The sequence below is a fragment of the Pelophylax lessonae genome, assembly GCF_965119305.1.
Source record: "Pelophylax lessonae genome assembly, chromosome: 13".
In the NCBI taxonomy this organism is placed as follows: Eukaryota; Metazoa; Chordata; class Amphibia; order Anura; family Ranidae; genus Pelophylax; species Pelophylax lessonae.
The window spans coordinates 124,712,119-124,734,650 of NC_138780.1; the positions used below are offsets into that span (position 1 = coordinate 124,712,119).

General features: G+C 40.0%; 1 protein-coding gene across 2 annotated transcripts in view; it reads right to left on the minus strand.

Moving 5' to 3' along the window:
- LOC309569438 (spectrin beta chain, erythrocytic-like) overlaps window positions 1-22,532 on the minus strand; it is a 132,411-nt gene that overhangs the window by 51,152 nt on the left and 58,727 nt on the right. For both annotated transcript variants that reach the window (XM_082275265.1, XM_082275266.1), the window contains exons 11-16: window positions 19,788-19,946; window positions 17,206-17,508; window positions 15,998-16,148; window positions 7,490-8,360; window positions 4,854-4,991; window positions 3,708-4,464 (exon numbers count right to left, since the gene is read on the minus strand). In XM_082275265.1, the coding sequence (XP_082131391.1) occupies window positions 3,708-4,464; window positions 4,854-4,991; window positions 7,490-8,360; window positions 15,998-16,148; window positions 17,206-17,508; window positions 19,788-19,946 (2,379 nt within the window). The remainder of the gene's footprint in view (window positions 1-3,707; window positions 4,465-4,853; window positions 4,992-7,489; window positions 8,361-15,997; window positions 16,149-17,205; window positions 17,509-19,787; window positions 19,947-22,532) is intronic.

Sequence of the window (22,532 nt, forward strand, 5' to 3'; positions counted from 1 at the left end):
CAGCTGCTCCCCTGGTCCCCCAATGGTGTCAGCCTAGACGGGCGGTGTAATGTAACCGGTGACAGAAGCTCACAACTGGTCCCCCCGTACCTTCTCACACGGTGCCTCCACTTCCTGCTGCCCGGGAGCCGGTGAGGAGAGTGGCAGCCTGGAAGGAGGAGCTCCAAGTCACTGACACACTGGAAAGAGGAGGAGTGCGGAGGGAAGAAGCCGCCCACAGTCACTCCCCGCATTCAAATCAGCGGCAGCAGAGCCTCTGCTTCCTGTATTGGCTCCTGTCACAGGCGGAGTTCCTTTCAGATCACTCCGCCTGTGACAGAGCCGGACCTATACAGGAAGCAGCGGCTCTGTCACTGACATCCTAAGTCTCCTGCGGCTCCGCGGGCCGGATTAAAAGGTCCGCTGGGCCGTAGTTTGCCCATTCTTGGTCTAGCCTGTAGAGTTCTGTGCGTCCCTCCATGGATATGCCTCCCCAGATCATCACTGACCCACCAGCAAACTGGTCATGCTAAACAATGTTACAGGCAGCATAACATTATCCACGGCTTCTCCAGGCCCTTTCACGTCTGTCACATGTGCTCAGGGTGAGCCGTCTCTCATCTATGAAAAGCACAGGGTGCAAGCGGCAGACCTGCCAATTCTGGTGTTTATTGGCAAATGCCAATCGAGCTCCATGGTGCCAGGCAGTGAGCACAGGGCCCACTAGAGCACGTCGGGCCCTCAGGCCACCCTCATGAAGTCTGTTTCTGATTGTTTGGTCAGAGACATTCACACCAGTGGCCTGCTGGAGGCCATTTTGTAGGGCTCTGGCAGTGCTCATCATGTTCCTCCTTGCACGAAGGAGCAGATACTAGTCCTGCTGATGGGTTAAGGACCTTTTTACTGCCCTGTCCAGCTTTCCTAGAGTAACTGCCTGTCTCCTGGAAGCTCCTCCATGTTCTTGAGACTGTGCTGGGAGACACAGCAAACCTTCTGCCGCCTGTGCAACCTCTATAGGGTCCAGTTATCACCTCATGCTACCAGTAGTGACGCCGACCCTAACCAAATGCAAAACTAGTGAAAAACAGTCAGAAAAGATGAATAGGGAAAAAATGTCAGTGCCCTCCACCTGAAAAACCATTCTTGTTTTGGAGGTCCTTTTATTGTTGCCCACCTAGTGCACCTGTTGTTAATTTTGTTAACGCCAAAGCATCTGAAACTGATTACTAACCCCCTCTGCTATTTAACTGACCAGATCAATATCCCAGGAGTTTATTTAACTTGATGCTATACTCTGATTAAAATGTTCCTTTAATTTTTTTGAGCAGTGTATAATGTATATATATACATATATATATATGTTTAAACAAATTTCACTTGGGATTTTATGTGGTTTAAAAAGACTGACCATCAAGTTCAGCTTCTCCTAAGTCCTGTAGTTTTGGTTCCAGATGTTCTTTGGATTCTCTGGTACCTTCACTGCAGATCTAATTTCTTATCATTAGCTACTAAAGCAATTATTTTAAAGAATAGGTGTAGCAATTGACTTGTGGTTTAAAAGTTTGCAGATTACTGCACTTATTTAACATGGTTAAATTTGGATTATTATTGTGTGGCAAATTCACTGACTCACATTTTACTTGTGGGAAAGACAAACGATAATGTAAAAAGTGCAAAAGCCTATGACAACCTGGCTCCAGGTTATTGTAGTAAGGAAAAAAGCTATCTTCTGATTGCTAAACATAGTATAGAATAGGTGATGTTATTAAAGAAAATCTGTGCTAAAAAAAAAAGTAACATCACAGGTTGCTAGTAGACACCTTATTCTAGCTGTTAAGCCAATTAACCCCCTGCCCCACCAAAGCCTGCACAGTGATAGGTAAGCCCTAGGTGAAAGTGCTCAGACAGTGGGCCTAGGGTGGTCCTGTGTGCGGCGGTCTGTGCAGTATTGTGTTGTAAGACTAGGCCTACCAAGCCTTACTAATGGTCACTGAGCTTAAATGTCACTAGAATAGACAAAGGGAGGATTCTGAAGCAGAATGGGGCAGGGTCAACTTCATATTTTACAAGAAAATATATCAATTTCTTCAACATCTTTTATCTATATCTACTGATTGTTTCATTATGCTTTTTTTTTTTTTTTTACTGAAAGTAACCCATACTTATTGCTGGCAAGATCAACAAGTATTTTTTATACTTGCTGAAAACATTATATGCCTGAAAAAAAGAATGCAGCCACCACACCTCCACATCTTAAGACTAGTAAGCAGAAATATAGTAAATTTATGGTTTTTGGTTTAGTCACACTTAAACCCTGTATGCTTAACACAGCCTACCTCAAACTTTAAAAAACCCCAGTGTCTACAAGACAGCTGAGCTTTGTAGTTCTAAGATTTCTTTTAGTGTTACATAGTTAATCTGGTTGAAAAAAGACACAAGTCCATCCAGTTCAATCAAGACAGAGAAAATAACACACACACAAATATAAACCCTCCATATGCACTATCCTATACCCACAATTGATCCAGAGGGAGGCAAAAAAAACCAACAAGGCATGATCCAATTTGCTCCAGCAGGGGACAAACATTCCTTCCTGATCCCCCAAAAGGCAATCAGATATTACCTGGATCAACTTTACCCATAAAATATTAGTATCCAGTTATATTATGTACATTTAGGAAAGAATCCAGGCCTTTTTAAAACAATCTACTAAGCTGTCCAGAACCAGCTCTTGAGGGAGTCTATTCCACATTTTCACAGCTCTTACTGTGAAGAAGCCGTTCCATATTTGGAAGTTAAATCTCATTTCCTCTAGATGTAAAGAGTGCCTCCTTGTCCTCTGATGACCTTAAGGTGAATAACTCTACACGAGCTCATTATATGGACCACCTATGTATTTATACATGTTAATCATATCCCCCCTTAATCTCCTCTTCTCAAGAGAGAATAAATTCAGTTCCTCTAATCTTTTCTCATAGCTGAGCTCCTCCATGCCTCTTATCAGTTGGGTTGCTCTTTTCTACACTTTCTCTAGTTTCTAAATATCCTTCTTGCGAACCGGTGCCCAAAATATAACAACGTATTCCGGGGTGAGGTCTTACTAATGATTTGAAAGTTATGGTGTTATAGTATATCTGTATGTAATTGTAGAAATTGTGCAGTAATTGTGTGTAATCATAGAAAATATTGTGATGGTTTTATTGCTACTACTTGTGGGATTTTTTACTGACTGGTAGACCACCTCTTCCAGCACCTACTTGCTGTGATGGTGGAAGAGGTGGGAGGACTTAGAAGTTACACTAAGGACCTGAGAATTTAGATGCTGAAAAAAACTGGCAAGCTACTCAGGACAGAGTGGTGAACTGTAAAATTATCATTAAAAATGCATTCCTTGAACTCCTACAACCCTATTTCTTGACAAAGTCTATCCAAAGCTCCAGTCTCTAGTACTGTATTGCTTTGGCTGAAAGCTCTTCTGCTACCATTCCCTCATATAGACATTTGTATGTTAAGAATAATGACAGTATTGTCACAGCTGACTTTGGCAGATACCACATACAACATTTGCCTGGAGGCCCCATTAATAATTTGCCTTGGGGCCCTAATGATCTGAAGTTACCCTGCTGCCCTCCCCTACTATATCTAAAACTAAACTAAAATAGTTTTTTTAGTGTTCCACTTTAACTCTTTCTTACACCCTTAGTTTAAAGAATATTTTTAAAATGTACCTGATTGCTCAAAATGGCGTCAGACTGTTTGGCATCTTTCAAGAACAATTGAAATGCTAGACACTCTGAAAGAAAATGTTCTCTGTTGCTCCACATCTTAAGGAGGGCATCCCATCCCACTTCTATATCTTTAACCCTCTCTGCAAGTTGCTGATATTGAGGGTCAGATTGTCCACTGGTTACATTCTTTCCTGTGTCAACAACTTCGCGGAAATCAGATTCATGACCTTCTATATCGTCTTTAAGAGCAAGGTGATTATTGTACAGTTCTTCTGCTTCTGTTAATGAGCCTGGTGTGTCTTCTGAAGCTGTGGACTGCTGGGCTCTGTAAAGCCATGTTTCAAAGTCAAACAAATCAACCAAAAACTTCTGCAGCTTATTGCTCTCCCCTAGGGAGTCCTCTTGATTTTGTAGTGCCTGATGCAGCTCTTGCCAGGTATTGTTGATACCAATTAATCCGTCCAAAACGTCTTGGGACCGATCTGGATTTTCATTGGCCAGCTTTTTTGCCTCTTCTTGTAGACTAACAAGTTTTGTTTCAATAGCGCCAAGTTCTCTCTCAATACCATAGAGCTTTCTCTGAATTGACATGACTGAGGCCAGGTCATCTCCAAGGTTCTGAATGGAATCCACCACTCTGATCTTATCCAGTATCCAGTTCTTGGTCTCTACACACTCCACAAAATAATTGTGAAGACCAAGGGCAGAATCAACTGCTTTCCTTTTATTAGCAACAATTTCCTTGAAATCAGCCCACCTGCATAAACAAAAGACAAAGAGTGTTTTACATGCTAACATATCATCATGCAAATGTGCCTACTGGCTTGAGGCTTGTGTTGAAAGCCAAATGCAGCTTGCTGTCAGTTGCATTCAGCTGACATTTGAGATCAGATTGAAGATGCTTCTAAAATCACTGACAGTTTATTAACAGGTACATTTGACCTGCAGTTAACCTCCTTCTTACCTGCAATTGACCTCCATCTAAGTTGCATCAAACTCCCTCAACTTGCTTTTGCGTGCTATTGATTTGTATGCAGAAAAAAGCAGGTCTGACACTAACAATACCTTGCTGACTCAAAGACAGCTAGTTTCATGATGATATTTCAATAATGTTACACAACAGAAGGGAAACAGTTTTCATCTTACCTGGCATTCATGTGATCTTGTCCTTGTTTCACTTGCATTCTATTAGGATGTCCACTTTCAAAGAGAGAATCTGAAGCACTATTGACATTCTCAATCTGTGATCCCAAAACATTCATTTCTTGACCCAGAGTATTAAACCTAGAAAAGTAGATTGGATATCATAAACATTTAATAATATATATGTTGTAATTCCCTGGTGTCCAACCTGCAGGCTTGGGTCTGCGTGGAGCTCTTTGGCACTTATTGTGCAGCCGTTGGAGCCCCTACAGATAGTCGTCAATTTTGGTGCTTAAATAAGCCAATAAAGAAAAAATATTCTTTACAGTGGCTTCTGGTAGGTAATGGTTTGGAGTGTTTCTTTGATAATACTGTAATATTCCTATGGTGCCTATCCATAATGTATTTTTTTTACTCATCTTTTATAATGGATCTTTCTGAGAGAAATATCAAATGTGGCACAAGTAGTTTTAGGATAGCTGTAGGAAGCACAAATGAGGAGGAGTTGATTCATAAAGGGGGTATTAAGAAGTCATCCATCTCATGTAATGTGTCTCCAGTCTTGGACTGTCTCCTAAAGCATGTTGTTGGTCTCAATATCCCCTATAGCATGTTTGCAGTCTCTGACCATCTCCTGTTGCATGTCTGCAATCACCAACAGCTTTCTGTAGCATTGCTTTCACTGAACATTTTGTGCAACCCTTTAGTGATGTCAGGAGCCATACTTGAAGTCCCCTATATCAAGTAAATTGGCAAACACTGTTCTCAATGTTTTGTTATTTAAACAAAATCAGCGATCAATGACAAACTGTTAGCTATTTTCAACTGTTCAAAATCCATTTTTAATAGCAGTCAGGAAAAAATCCTTAGTGATCAAATTATTATTATCATATGATGGGACTTATTTAAAAAAAAAAAAGGGGCATACTGAAATTTGTTCAGTTCATCACTTCCTCGATGCACCACTTTTAGGACCACGTGCAGCAGGGGTTTTTCTGGCACAGATATAAAAGATTGCACACCTCATGTACTAAAAAGGTAAATCTGGTCTTTGAACAACAATGCTGTACTGAAAGTAGAAAAGTTTTTTGTGTAAAAAGGCAAACATACCTGCCAAATATAGACGGTGGAAGAAGGGGAGTCTGTATTAAAAATAAGAATTCTGCCATATTAATTATGAGAACAATTAGTTCTCAAAGTTCATTTGTGATTCTTTTTACATATGGCATATTACTACAAAACTGGAAAAAAACAGTTGAAAAATGGAAACCAAAAGGCAAACATGAAAAGGAGGAAACTGAAAAATTCTCTGGTAAACAAAACCAATTTGACATGTTTTTTATGAATAGGGTGGATATAAATAATCTGTAAAATAACAAAAGTTCACTGCTATTTAATCATTTTTACCTGGCCCCTTATGTGTATTGGGAGTATATGTTTAATTGTGAATTGCAGAAACTGAAGGTATCTAGTAGTTCTAGCATTCTTGCCAATTATAGATTGTTGCCGCTGGGACAGGGAGGGGTTTACAGTTGAAGCAACCTGTTATTTAACACAGATAAACAGGTTTACACTTCAAAATTAAATTTGCTACAAGATCTCATATTTATTACTGTACTTATGTCTCAATATAGAATATACAGAAAATGTGAATTTTTGAGGTGCTAAGAACTTTCATGGTAACGCCATAGACATAACAACCAGATGTAGTTAATAGTTTCAAATCATCAAATATTATTACAAAATGTATCAAATCAACACTATTATAGTGTTGATTTAATACATTTTGTAATAAAATATGATGATTTTAAACTATTAACTACATCTTGGTGTTATGTCCATGGTGGTGCGGTGTCATAAAGATCCTTAGCGCCTCAAAAATTTGCATTTTCTGTAGGGTTTCACTTTATGTATTTGGTGTTTTGCCTTTTGTATTAGTTTAACAGTAGCCAATTACATGAGATAATTTAGGGCTAACTGCTTGCTGTGTGACTTGATAACTTCACCTATGATGATATGATCAGAAATAGAATAATGGAAATAACAGATGTGATTGTTTAAAGATTGGGCTAGGCTGGACATAGGCCTGAAAAATGTTTTTATACAATCTTACAGCATTTTCTGCTTCTTATGTGCCTGCTTATTATGTTCCCTAGAGCAAGGAAGAAATGAAATGGTCATTTCTCCAAAACTATTATTTTTGATAATGACTTACCAGTGTTTTTATCTTATTCTTTACTATAGTTTCCAAGCTAAATATCTGTTGCAGACCTTACAAGATCCAATCTCCCTGCTGAATTTTTAACTGATTTTATATTTTGGAAAATACAGCGAGAGTGGGAATATCCAAAAGTAAAAAATATGGCAGGAAATGCTTGCCAAAGGACTCTGGCGGCAAGATTCTTACCTGCTGTAACCTGCCATGACATTTAGAAGGGACCCGCTCTGCTTTGTTTGAAAATATGGAACATGTAATAGGAAGAGTAGGTACTTCAAGTGTTATTTAATCCAGCAGAAAATATACCTATCACTAAAGGCATTTGATACTGTGCAGCTAAAAAATTTGATGAAGCATCTGCCATACTAAAAGCATTCTAAAAGTGGTATAGATGTTCATAATTTTGGTATAGCGGGATTACCTGTGCTGGACTACACCCATGTCTTCAAGGGATTCTGGAATCTCCATGTTTCTAAGCCACTTTTCTTTTTCATTCATCCACATTTCACAGGAATCTATCTCCCCAAGTATTGTGTAATATGCCAGAGTATCTTGAAGCTTTTGGGATCGTAAGTCTGCTAGAGATGCCAGATCAGAGTAAAGTGCTTTCAATTTTTGAAGTCGGCTGTCTATCTCAGGGGATGATTGGTATTCTTCTGGAAAGCTTTGAGCAAGCTCATTAAGGTTTTCTAATACTTTTCTGTTTAGCATGATGTCATCTAGAAGGTCTTTGTGTTTTTTCACCAGCACGTTAGTGGAATATTCATCATGACCAATGTCATCTGTTTGCATTATACGGTATGTGTCTTGCAATCTTGCAACTAGATCATCAGCATCAACCTGAAACTGGAAAAAGTTTTCAGTATCACGTAAAACTTTCCAGCGGAATGCAGCCAACTCCTTCAGCTGTGCCCATTCATCCTTGATATTCTCAATGCGTTCTTGAATCTTAGGTGCCCCGTAATGTTTGTTGGCAATCAAAGCTTCTCCATCTTTAATGACTTCCTGTAAGTTAGACTCCAGACCTTTAAGTTCATCTTCAAAAGCTTTATGCTTTCTTTGAAGGATTGTAATGGTGGTAAGATCTTTGCCAAAGTCCATAGAAGTATAAATTTGTTCTTTCTCCTTGATCCATCTTTCAATCTCATCCATGTCTCCAAAGAACTTCCACATGCATCTACATTGTAGTAGGCGAGCCTTCCGTTGAGCTGCCAATGCAACAAGGTCTTGATAACAAAGTTCAAGGTGTTGAACTCGATCTTTAATCAACTGTGGATCACAAGGCTTGTACCCTACAATGCAAAGATTCAAAAGTAAAATAACTTTTAAATAACTTTAACACATTGATGTAACTCAATAAATGGAGCACTCTATGAATAAAGAAAACTTTTTTGCACATATATTTTAATAGAGAATTAAAGCCAAACTGTCACAAAAGTAAAATTACTCACAAAATCGGAATCTTTAAGAAGCAGGTGAATACTTCCCTCCCCTACTGCACACACCACCAAATGCAGTTCTAATCCACAGAAATACCCAACAGAAATCCAAACTTCTAAGTGTGTCAATGCCCTGGTCTCTGACAGATCTTGGTGGTTCTACTTTGTGCCGACTTCCATGTCACTACAAGAATCTGTGTAAAATCTTCCCACTAGACTCATGTGTGTGCTTTTGGAAGTCCATAGGAATGAATAGGAGACCTATGCTATTCAGAGCGCATGCATAGGTCCAGCTGGGAAGATTTTTGACAAGAGGGTGTGTATATAGGTATTCTATTTCACTGGATTGGGGGCAGGTAAGTATAAAACTAGGAGAGGAACTGAGTCAGGGGTACTCTGATACATACAGTATGTAACAGCACCAAAGGTGCAATTACACTTTAAAGTCACCCAAATTAATTATATATAAACTATATATAAACTTATTATATATAAACTTTTTTGCTATGATCGCATGTTACCAGGGGCATAGATAAGAGTAGCGGATATGGGGGTCCAAACCACCCCACCCAAAGCACCCATCCACAGAGCAGGCTGGAAGCCATTTTAAGGGGCAGGAGCTGCACAGCCCATGAATCCTCACAGTAACTTTCTTCCAGACAATGGATGGACAGATAGACCAAGAGAGAGAAAGGAGGAGGAATATGGTTGGCTGTATGTATGATAAGAGTTTTGGCATCACTCACTGGACATATGGCATGAGTTGTATGATGCCTGGGAGCCTTAGGAAGGAGTGGAAGCTACAGAGGAATGCAGGACAGTACAGTAAGAGAAGCAGAGATAGCCAAGATGTAACTTTGCTGTGTGGGGAGAAGAGAATCCAAGAGAGCTTGGATTGGGTTGAGCACTGCAGGGTGAAGAAAGGGTGGGCTGTATATGAAAAGCTTCTGACCACTGCACTCTGTATGCTGGGCTGTTCATGACACATGTCTCACCACTGCACTCTGTACGTGGCGGTTTATGACATATTCCTGACCACTACACTCTGTACACTGGGCTGTATATGACATACTCATGACCATTAGATTCTATGGGTCTGGATTTCTGTGAGTGATCCTTTCTACCTACCCTGCTGGATATACACCTGGGAGACATCCGTGGTTGCAGATCATTTCAGGAATCCTATACCATCCTAACAGCCTTTTTGACCCTCATGCTATATGGTATTCAGGGTCAACAGCATCTGGTGAGCGCAATTTTATTTGGCGTTGGTGATGGGATATCAGTATCAAGATTCACCTCTCTGTTTTGGATTACTCCACTTGCACTTACCATTGTGAACTCTATATGGACTTTTTTGATTGTATTCAGTTACAGATTTTCACATTTACTGATCACATATGTCATTTTATTTGTTTGTATTGAGAACTGTTGCAGTTCCTCACCCATTAGCGCTGCACTTTTATTTTATTTTCCATTCGATTCTATATGCTGGGCTGTATATGACAATTTCCTGACCACTGCACTCTGGTCTGTATATGACATACTCATGACCACTAAACTCTGTACATTGGGCTGTATATGACATGCTACTGAGAACTGCACTCTAAGCTTATTATATACTCCTAACTACTGCACTCTTTATATTGTATAATATTTGCTGGTTGCTCAGTAGTCAGACTATTAGTGAAGTTCTTCCTGGAGGTAGACTGTGTGCATAAAAAAGCATATGTAATGGAAGAATTTCTTTTTACAAATGATTGTGCTGAGGTTAGAACCTGTCTGTTAAACTCTCACTTGTGGAACAGTAACTAAAGCATATTTTGTGGGTAAAAGTATTGTGCCATAACATATACATAGTGAGTAAGCTCAAATTTTAGGAACCTCTATCAAAAATTTTGCCACATCCATGATTCACTGCAATGCACTGAGCACAGCACATACTTTTCCCAAGGCTGAAACAACCCCGCATGTTACTGTAAAGAACATGGGTCAACCATCTCTGTTACCTTCTGCCCAGCAGATGAAAAGCCACCCACTATTTTCCTATTGCCTTCTTTGCAGTCAGCATCTCTGTTACCAGGGGATGGGCTGGCCTGCTCTGTGGTTGCCCCCTCCTTCAATTGGCTGATAGTGCTGCACTGGCTCAACAGTGTCCGGGTTGCTAGGCAGTTTTGCTGGGTTGCTTTGGCCTGTTCCACTACCCTGATTTGCTGTGGCACTCTACTTGAGCATTACAAGCCTAGGGCTGTGGGCTTGTGATAGCATTTTGCTTCCTGGCTCCCTACCAATTGTACCTTGTGTGTTCCTGGCTCCCAACTTGTCTTGGATTCCTGTGTTGCCAACCTATGCCTTAAACTTGGAATAATCTTTCAGATTGCCACCAGCCCTGAGCTTAGATTATTTACTGGATTATTATTATTATTATTATATAGGACTTATATAGTGCCAACAGTTTGCGCAGCACTTTACAATGTAAGGGAAGACAATACAGTTACAATACAATTCAATACAGGAGGAATTAGAGGGCCCTGCTCATTAGAGCTTACAATCTAGAAGGGAGGGTCAAGTGAAACAAAAGTCTATAACCGTTGGGGATGGGCTGATGGAGAAAATGGAGGTATAGATGTTAGGTGTGGGTAGGATAGGCTTCTCTGAAGAGGAGGGTTTTCAGAGATCGCCTAAAAGCTAATAGAGTAGGAGATAATCGGACAGATAAGGGTAAGGAGTTCCATAGGATTGGAGAGGCTCTGGAAAATTTCTGGAGGCGAACATGGGAGGAGGTGACGAAGGAGCTAGAGAGCAAGAGGTTTTGAGAGGAACGAAGAGAGCGATTAGGTCGGTATTTTGAGACTTGGCTAGTGATGTAGCTGGGGGCTAAGCTGTGGATCGCTTGGTAAAATGTTGTTAGTATTTTGAATTTAAATTGTTGTGTGAGCGGAAGCCAGTGGAGGGCTTGACAGAGAGGAGCAGTGGACACTGAGCGATTGGTAAGGTGGATGAGTCTGGCGGCAGCATTCATGATGGATTGAAGGGGGTATAGCCTGTGTAGAGGAAAGCCAATGAGAAGGGAAGATTTTTCGAGGCGGCGAGATGACCAGGGAGTGAACTAGGAGCTTTGTTGTGTCTTTGGTTAGAAAGGGGCGTCATTTGGAGATGTTGTGGAGGTTGAGGTGGCAAGATTTGGACAGCGATTGGATGTGGGGCTTGAAGGAGAGTTCAGAGTCCAGGACAACACCTAGGACCTTGGCATGTGGGGATGGGCTGATAGTAATGCCATCGATATTGACAGAGAGATCAGGGGAAGGGGCACGTGGTGGAGGAAAAATGATAAGCTCGGTTTTGGATGGATTGAGTTTGAGGAAGTGGTGTGACATCCAGACCGAAAAATCTGATAGTAAATTAGTGATACGTGAAGAGACTGAGGGAGAGAGCTGAGGGGTGGACAAATAGATTTGGGTATCGTCAGCGTAGAGATGGTATTGGAAGCCGTGGGAAGCTATCAGCTGACCCAGAGAGGAGGTGTAGATTGAAAATAGGAGGGGTCCAAGAACAGAGCCTTGGGTGATGCCAACAGAGAAGGGAAGAGGAGAGGAGGAAGTAGAATTGTACATAACGCTAAAGGTGCAGTTGGATGAGGAAGGAAGATAATCAGTGAAGAGTACAGTCACGGAGACCAAAGGCATGGAGTTTTTTGAGGAGGAGGGGATGGTCAACCGTATCAAAGGCAGCAGAAAGGTCCAGGAGTAGGAGTACAGAATAGTGTCCATTGGTTTTGGCCATTAGTAGATAGTTTGTCAGTTTCAGGAGAGCAGTTTCAGTGTTGAGGCCGAAATCCAGACTTAAGAGGATCAAGGAGGCTATTCTCGGCAAGGTGGTCGAACAGTCGGTTGTAGACCAGATGTTCAAGGAGTTTGGATAAAAAGGGGAGCAAGGAAATAGGGTGTAGGTTGTTAAGATCGTTGGGTCCAGTGAAGGCTTTTTAAGTATGGGGCTGACTAGTGCATGTTTTAGAGAGTTGGGGAAGATGCCAGAAGAGAGGGAGAGATTGAAGATGTGGGTTAGAGAGCGTAGAATAGGGCCAGAGGGTGAACGTAGCATTTGCGAGGGAACAGAATCCAGAGGGCAGGTGGTTAAGTGGACGTTAGCAAGTAGTTTAGCAACCTCATCTATAGTGGTGGGGTTGATTGAGGGAAGTAGTGATCGCACCTGTGGGCATGAAGCATAAAGCATGGAAGGTACTGTATCTGAACAGCAATGATCTCCTTACAAATTGTATCAATTTTCTGTTTGAAGTGGTTGGCAATCTCCTGGGCAGTGGGTGAGTCAGAGGGAGGAAGTAGTGTAGGACGGAGTAGAGAATTAAAGGTAGCGAAGAGTTGCCGGGGGCGGGATGACAAGCTGTTAATGAGAGTGATAAAATAGGTCTGCTTGGCAGTGTGGAGACTGGAATTGTATTTTTGGAGGGCAGATTTATATTGGTTGAAATCTTTCTGAGACCTAGTCTTACGCCATAGGCACTCAAGAGCACGGCTATGCTTTTTTAGACTTCTAGTGTTATCTGTTTGCCAAGGTTGAAGGGATCGGGGCCTGATTCTGTGTGTAGTGAGGGGGGCCAGTGTGTCCAGGGAGGCTAAGAGTGAAGCGTTGTAGACAGAAGTGGCTAAGTTGGTGCACGACAGGGGTGCGATTTTGTCATAGAGGTGGTCGGTAGCAGAGTAGAGAAGAGAAGGGTTGAGATGGGGTAGGTTTCTGCGGGTAACTGTAAGGTAGCTGGAGGGAGAGGAGGTGGAGGAGAGGGAGAGAGTGAAACTAATGGTAGTGATCAGAGAGAGGGAAAGGATTGTTTGAAAGGTTGTGCGGAGTGTATAGGTGGGAGAAAACAAGGTCAAGGATATTACCTTCAGAGTGAGTAGAAGCATGTATCCATTGCTTCAGGTCAAAGGAGGAGGTTAGACTGAGAAGTTTGGAAGTGGCAGGAGTGTTAGTATTAATAGGGATGTTGAAGTCACCGAGAATGATTGTGGGGATTTCAGAAGAGAGAAAGTAGGGTAGCCAGGCAGAGAAGTCGTCAAGAAAGGTCGATACTGGTCCAGGGGGGTGGTAGATCACAGCTATCCTTAGAGAAACAGGGGAGAAAAGACGAAATGCAGTGTACCTCAAATGAGGAGAGTGACAGAGAGGGAGATGGGTGAAATACCTGAAAGGTGCTATGTGGGGCTAGAAGGATCCCAACACCCCCTCCCTTGCGTCCATTGGGTCTGGGGAAGTGAGTCCAGAGAAGACCACCTTGGGATAGGGCAGCAGAAGACGTAGTGTCAGATTCGCAAAGCCAGGTTTCGGTGATGGTGAGTAGATTAAATGAGTTAGCGATAAAAAGGTCATGGAGAGAGGTGAGTTTATTACAGACAGAGCGTAACAGTTCCAAAGGGCGCAAGAGAAAGGGAGTCTGGTCTTGGGAAGAAGAGAGAATGGAACTAGATTGTGCTGATTGCAGCTGCTGCCAGATGGTGCAGGGTAATGGGTGTGTTGAGTACAGGTAAATGATGGAGGCCCAGGGTTTGGGGATATGTCTCAAGAGGTTAGGAGAAGCAGAAAGTTGAGGGTGGTAATAAGGGAGTGTGATTTATATGAAGGGACGTGCCCCAGTGTCCTTGAGGTTTTGTGTGCGTGTGGATTTAGAAATAGCAGGAGATAGTGAGTGCAGTAATAAGGTGAGGACAGAAGTGAGGGTGATATATATAAGCTGTGGGGTGGAGAAGAGGGGTGAAGGAGAGAGAGTTTAAGGATAGAGGACACGGCTGTCAGAAGAAGTGGTAGAGACTAGAGAGTGCATATTATAAGGAGAGAGAGCTAAAGGGGTAAATAAGGTCACCTGTAGTCAGTACGGTGTTTATCTCAGCCTTTCCTTTGTTCATTCACTTTGTGCATTCGCTGAAGTGCAGAGTCAGATGTGCTCCCACTTATAGAAATATCCCCGCTTTGAGAAGAGAGCCCCAAAAGCAAACGTACCTTCCCCAAGAGATGCTGTTCTTATATACTGTTAGGGATGGGGTGGGTGCTTTCCAATTAACTAATCAGGAATTAATAAATTAAGGCTGGATAGAGAGAGCAGGATTTTCACTTCAGAAACAGATTTATAAGCGGACAACTAATAGAGATAACTCTAAAGGTTAAAGGCTATAAAAGGTTATAAATTAAAAGGTAAGAGATAAAACATTGCAAAGAACAGTCTACAGATGGTTAAACAAATAAACATACCACATTTAAAGACAGACTATAGGAAAACACAGGTTTGAGAATTTCAGTATTGGGTGAAAATGGGCAGCAGTTGAACATACCACATTTAAAGACAGACTATAGGAAAACGCAGGTTTCAGATTTTCAGCATTGGGTGAAAATGGGCAGCAGTTGAACATACCTTCCCCAAGAGATGCTGTTCTTATAAACTTATGCCAGCCCACAACCTGTCTTGACCTTGGACTGTTAATGGATTCTACTTGGCTGCTACCTGTTCTAAACTCAAAACTGTGTACAGTACTGGATTATGCTTGCCATCTGCCTGCCCTGACCTTACGCAACTAGCTTCAGCCTTTTTAGACCACTACCCTCGCCTGACTAGCCTATAATACAGGTACTCTTTTCTGTTCTCTTCGCTCAATCCCAATGCCATCTAGTCAGGAACTATGCATTATGATTTTCAATTACAATACAGACATATTTGCAATAACAGGATCCCCAACAATGTGGCATCGCCCCCACAGGAAAGGAAGAGTATGAAAATGTATCTTCCATCAGCAGCAACCAAACTGGCTGTTCTTAAAAGATCACAGACCATTAGATCAATGTGTGGCCCAACAAATTAGTTACCTTAGGTGTGCACAGCCTATTGAATTAGAATGTGCACCCCAAAGCTCAAACACACATGCTTTTCCCTGCAGCCTCAGTGAGCGAATGCTTCAGTTATGAATGAACACAGTGAGTGAGTGTGTTCACTTTGTTAATTAAAAAAGGAAGTGGCTGGTAAATGATATTTACAAGCTTCTTTTCAAGCTTTCCATTCTGAAACATCTCTTGTAGCAGCTGGGAGGAGAAGAGAGGAGGGAAGCCAGCAGCACTGCAGGGCTGGGGAGCCAACATGGTGGGAAGGCCAAGCAGTAGTGGGAACCCACACCACGCATAGTGATTAGGGTGTAGCCAGGCACACCTGGCACACTGCCTGCGCACACCTATGTTAGATACTCTATATATCCAAGAAACAAAAGGAAAAAAGGGAAATCTGGTTGGTTTCTATGAAATAATTATTCTTTGTTTAGCAGTTCTATGAATGAGGCACAGATATTTACTCCTGACCGGCCCATGTCATGACCCTGAAATAGTTGCACATGGGATGCCTTAATGGATCAGTGCAGTGTCTTAATTGATGTGAATTGAAATAGAAACTATATGTATCTCAGTAATAAATGAAAAGACAAGTATTTTTAACTTACCTTCTTCACTGATGAACTTCTGCATAGCTGTGTGATAAGAATTCACTTTGTCATTTTGTGTAGCAATGTCAACTTCAGTTAAGGCATGTTTTTGGAGCAAATATTCAACTTCATTGATGTGTTTCCCGAAGTCTGATGATAAAAGGCCATTCTGGGAGCAGCAAAAAAATGAAGCAAACAAAATTAGGGTTTCATTTGTGGTAACAAACCCCATAGACACACCTTTTTGAAAAGTAAAGTTTCCTGGATTCAACCTATCTTATCTGGGATATGAGCCAACAATTTGATTAAACGACAGTGATTTGATAAACTAAGTAGTCTATTTATCAATGTTTTTACTAAAGATTAAAACAATTTACCCAAGATTTACACGATTTTCTAATTGCATCTAATTAGAAAAATGTGTGAATCCTGAAAGTTGGATTAATCATAAAACGCTACGTTTAATTCCCCATGAGAAGTTGCAAAGCATTTTCTGACATGTGACAACACCTAGGGTCTTTAGTTACTATAGCCTTATAGCTTCATATCTGCATATAAAAGTCCATCCAAGGCCATCTTTATTGACAGTTGGTTATGTCACTATTGTGCTGCCAACTGTTTCTCTTGAGAGGAAGCTGTATCAGAAGACATGCTGTGCAAGTAACCTATTGCTCCTGCATTATTTACCTCTTAAGGGCTGGTTTGACATGAGGAATCAATGCTCTAAACCTCCACCAAGAAGGCTGCTGCCATACCAAGACACAGCGTGGAATAAGGTCTGGCGTTCCACCAAGTTGTTTCCCTAACGCTTCGAAAGGGGGCTTAGTATGTGGGTCCTGGACAAAGAACAACTGCAGGGAACCAACAAGCAATACTACTCACTCGTTTTTTGCCCTCTACTTTACTTTTTTGGTCATGGTTTCCAGAATCTAGGTCTACTTTAACAATCCATTAGAATTTTATGGATTAAATAAAGTGAACGTGACAACAAAATTAGAAATTTAGAGAGGATGCATTCCAGTAGGTTTTATGAATTAATTTGGGTAAATTGAAATATATCAGTTAGATTAAAAAAACTCCTTTGAACGTGATCAGATAAACATGCATGTTATTTGGCATTTCCTAAGGTGATTTAACTTTCAAAAGGCTGCCAGGGTCAATTGCTTTAGGAGCAAGATCCAAACTAGCTAGGCCAGGAATACACGTTTGGGGGCACTATGTTTTACCTTCATTTCATCCATCCATGTGACAGTGTGTAGCATGTCCTGGAACAAGATTTGAAGTTCTAGGTTCATGTTAAGCCGCTGGCGTCGATTGTGTAAATTTTCCAGAAGAAACTGCCACATCCGTACAGTATTGTCCTTTCTAGCATTGATTCTCTTGATGTCATGATAATTCTCATTTTCCAGTTCTTTAGCTAGATTGACTAATGACTGAATGCGGCCTTCATAGGCCAAAATATCTGTTTCAATGGCTTCATGTTTCTTTTTGGCAGCCTCCACCGATGGCAAATCACAGCCAAAATTATCCTGTTAGAAACAAAATCCATATGAAACCACATTCTCACAATACACAATATCTATTATAGTTAAAAATCTTGCACTTTCTCTGGGAATTCAGGTTAAACTATACCCGTATGAGTTATACCTGACATTAACATTTTAAAAGGTAAAGAGTAGAGTTTGTCTTGCCTTCCACCACAGTATATTCTAATTTTTCTAATCTAACATTTTCTAATCTAACATTTCCATTATGTTTGTAAGAGTTCCAAATAGTTAGGAAGGTTCCAGTAGAGGCAGAGTTGTATAAAGTACTCGCAACCCATACTTGAGTAAAAGTACAAGTGCTCGATCAAAAAGTAACTTGGGTAGAAGTGGAAGTGCTCAATCAAAAAGTGACTTGAGTAGAAGTACTAAAGTATTCAACATTTTTTGTACTTAAGTATTGCAAGTAGTTTTTTTTTAAATTTTGCTACTCAAGTACTGAAAGTAAAAGTACCAGTAGTTTTGAAAAAAAAAATTGCTACTCAAGTACTGAAAGTAAAAGTACAAGTACTGTGTTATGTAGTTATTAAAGAAAGAAGTCAAAAGTTTGAACATCATATTGTTTTTTATTATTTCAAATGCAGCTTTTATTTATACATACAGTAGCTTTTATTTTCGTATGCGCTGATAATAAACATGTTTTGAGCTTCATGAAACCTGCCATCTACTGTTCTGGCAGTGGTAATTTTTATAATAGTAACGAGTAACTATGCAGCACAAATACTTCGGAGTAGAAGTATTGAAATCATCGAAAAAATGTAGTGAAGTAAAAGTGGAAGTAGGAGAAAAAAATTCTACTCTAGGAAAGTACAGATACCGCCTTTCGGTACTTAAGTACAGTAGTGAAGTAGTTCTACTTAGTTACTATACATCTCTGAATACAGGGTAGAGGTGCCATTGTGCTTATGCTCCACATTTAAGAATAACTCATTCACTGTAAGGGGATCATTGACATGTCATGCTACAATGCTGCTGCAGTGCAGACGTTCCAGAGGGTTCATTACTTCCCAGCCTAAGTGAGCAAGTTCCAACATTGAGTGCACTGCACACCACATGACTCTTCAAGTCTATCAGTCTTAATAGGAATTCAAAGTATTTCAGCCACACATCAGGGAGTCCATGCTCAGGACAGTTTATTGTGGCCCATCTAGCCCACAACCGCCTCCTGATTCTGATGCCTTTCATAGACTCATACAGCAAAACACTTAGTAGAAGAAGCCAGTTTTGGGCTGGATCATCTGTTATATTAATCTGTCGTGATCAACAATTTTTTAGTGTGTAGCCTAAATTCTTTATTTCCTATTGTAGTGTATTTGAAAGAAGCATATACTGGTAAGGCCTGTACTCACATGTACTTTTATCAATGTCCAAACTCAAATGATAGAATGGATTTCTTTGTAGACAGTGCATATCACTGTACATGTTACATTCAGAGGCCTCTGTCTCTCAAAGACACATCCAGACCAGACTTGAATACTGGATACATTTCTGTTTCAACCAATTTTATTGAGATTGATGTGAAAGACAGTTTCAACACACAGATAAGTATTTGGATTGAAATCAAATGGAATAAAGATGTGTCTAACATAGCAAAATAGCAAAGCTCTTTTAACATGTTCCCAAGAGCAAGAAACAGTAGACACAATTATATATGAAGTCTACACTGGTCTTAAGGCAAAATAGGTCAACATTCCCCATTGTCTAAACATATAAGGCTCGATACAAACAAAGGTGGGAAGAGGGGGCAGATGCAAAGAAAGGAGAAAAGGGAAAAAGGGAGAAGAGAACTGCAAGTAAGTTCTAAGTAATACAAGAAAACAACAGATCTGAGAAGAGAAAGTCACTCTGTCCAACTCAACACCAAGCTTCCCTGGTAGGTCAACCCGTCAGATGGGTGACTGTAAGTACATGATCCAGGGATTCCAGATTTTATCAAATCTAGCTCATCTGTCACAGACAATGGTAACTTGTTTTTCCTGTAGCATTATCCAGGTAAGCTTGTGTTTAGTTGTTGCAATATCTACCACGGGGGATTTCCAAGCTTTGTATTTCAACATTTTATACAAGTTTACTGAACTCTTCCAAGAATGCAAAATTCGTTTTCCTGAAATTATGGTAAGGGTAATTTATCATTTCTATTTATCATGTGTTGCTCTTCCTAAAATGACTAATCACATTGCGTGGCTGTTTTAATTTATTATTTATATAATATCAACACTGTTATCTACTACAATTTTTAACAGATATTTTTTTACTGTCATTACCTGTGAAATAAGATGTTGGTTTTCACCTATCCATGCCTCTCTCATTGCAACCTTGCGGTCAAAGCGTTTTGCCAATTGTTCAAGCTTCTCCTGCCGAATGAGTTCATTCCTCAAAGCTGTCTCACGGTCATGTTCAGCCTTTTCTAGGCGACCCCATGCCTGAATATCAAAAGGAAATTAATTACTATTTCTAAGGAAATGACTGGTTTTATGTGAACCTCATAGACACTCTTGGGATGCTGTGGCCACCCGTCATTTTTTTTTTTATGCGTTGCTAGGTTCTGTGCTAGTTCAGTTCAGAGCAAAGGGGAGGATCCTTCTTTGCCCCAGTTTGGTTACACGGTTGAGGGAAGGACTTCCCCTCTATCTGAACTGCCACTGCATCTGAGGTTCATGAATTGCTGCTGCATATGCTACATAGGAGGGGAAGATCTGTTCTGGGGGGGTCTGTGCTGAGCAAATGGGTTGCGAGGGAGGATATGTGGCTGGAGAATGGGGGATCTGTACTGTAAGGTGTATAGTTTTAGGTGGAAAGGGGATTTGTACTGGGAGGAGGGTGTAATTTATGGTTGTGTTTTGTACAGTGACCTGTGCATTACACACCCCTGGCCCCTGCATTTTGTGCATTATACTGTCGGGATTATTGGGGGTAATTAACTAATAGCATAAAAATGATTTAGTACTATGTCATAAAAATGACATAGTACAGCATGGCTTCCATCTTGTTCAGGGTGAAACAAAGTTCATATATGTACTTGTTAAACAAAATGTCTCTTACAAGCTTACAAGACAGAATAGAATTTGAACAGAGGTCTTTGTATCTATGTAATCGTAAATAAGGTGATACATTGACACCTCTATCAGATAAGACTCAGTTAGCCTGACGCTATACCAGATGTTAAGGGGATGGTAGTGCCAGTCTGTCTATAAGTTTTTAACAATGGACAATACCCCAGTATACTCGACATTTAAAGATGAACTATATAAGTTTTTTAAGATACATTATTATGCGTGAGAAGATATTAGCCATAATTATGTCATTATATTATGTAAGGCATATACATATATATTTAGGAATGTTATATCACATTTTGGGTTTATATTCTTACAGTAGTAATCATACTTAGACTTAAGACTAGAGTTAAAAACTAATTACTTCATTTTAAGGTATGTGGTAGGAGTGTTTATATAAGCATTGCTTTAGAATAGACTAAGTAATAGATCTTCCAATTCTAGACGCTATGTCTGACAACATGTGGCATGGTCAAATAAGTAATGGACTTTCACTAGCCAGAGGTCAATAAGGTCACTTGTAAATAGTAGGCCATTGTATGTTGTGACGTATGTTAAATACAAAATCTAATGAACAGTGCAATACTGCCTCCTGTAGACAAAATACCAAATGCAGTTTTGGTATATTTCAGATATTCCCATATAGAAATATTATATTGTATTAAAAATATAATTATTGAAATGGCATTACTTGCCGAGGTGAATGATGGAGATACAGATGGACATTTATGTATGTACTGGAAGTATGGACAAAGTTTTATGTTGTGTTTTGTGATTACTCTTACATATAGAGAAATCATCATTTAACTTTATTATCCAAGGTATAGGGTTAATTATTTAAAGAGGTGTGACTCTGACCTCACCAGTTTAGGTATAGAATATCCCAGCCAATGGAGATAATGTTTCATCCCTCTGGGTTTAACTTATGGTAATTTTAATAGCCCTTTGTTCTTACTGTATAAAAGAACAACCCAGATGAGAGACATCACATTACACTACTGACAACACACCTTACACTTACATCACACACGCTACTACATCCTCGATAGACTCATCCAGACATACTCCATCTTGATCCACATCATTCATCTGAAACTTTGAGGGACGCCAAACGAAACTCCTCCCTCACTGGCATCCATCTTAAGACTCTGGTAACGACCATTTGAAGCTAGCGGCCATCTTAAGTGTGGTAAATATGCCTTGCTATGTTATTTGATTTTATTCAACAATTGTTTATTCCTTCCTTATATGTTTTATATTGCATATTTAAAGGGTAATAAGATTACAATCCCAGCCATATGAACCATAGTAGATTTTTCTCTAGAAAGCTGATTTTTGTTTTTATACATTTTTATTAATATCAGATTTAGCGTATTATTGCGAATTAAGTCTTCCGTTTTGCATGGCTTATTCTCACTCCATCTGCAGTGGAATGACTTTCGGCTATGCATTGCGCAGACCATTGTAGTCTGTTTATATAGAACACTTTTATATGGTTTATGCTTTACCTGGAGAAATGGTAATCTTGCTTTCGTTTAACTTTCACTTTGTTTCAGTTTCACTTTCATTATTGGGCTAAACATCACATTGCATTGATTATTTGAAGTTAGTATTTTTCTGTAGAGTTATCTTTTTGTGTCATTTCTTGTTTGATCATATATCGTGATTACATGTCTGGTGAATAACTATTTTTATATATATTCCATACTGTAGACTGTACTCACTAAGATTGGTATATGCTTTTAAAAAGAAATTAATCAATTAAAAAGAATTCACGACATTGATTTATGGAATAGGTGAAGATTCTCCTTTCTTATAGATCTTTGCTTATTAACCATGAATAAAGACACTGCTATATTCAGAGCAGTATAAATATTCTGACATAATGAAGTACGAGTGCAAGATATTATTATTAAATATTCTTACAATACACTCCTGGCGTATGCATTCTGT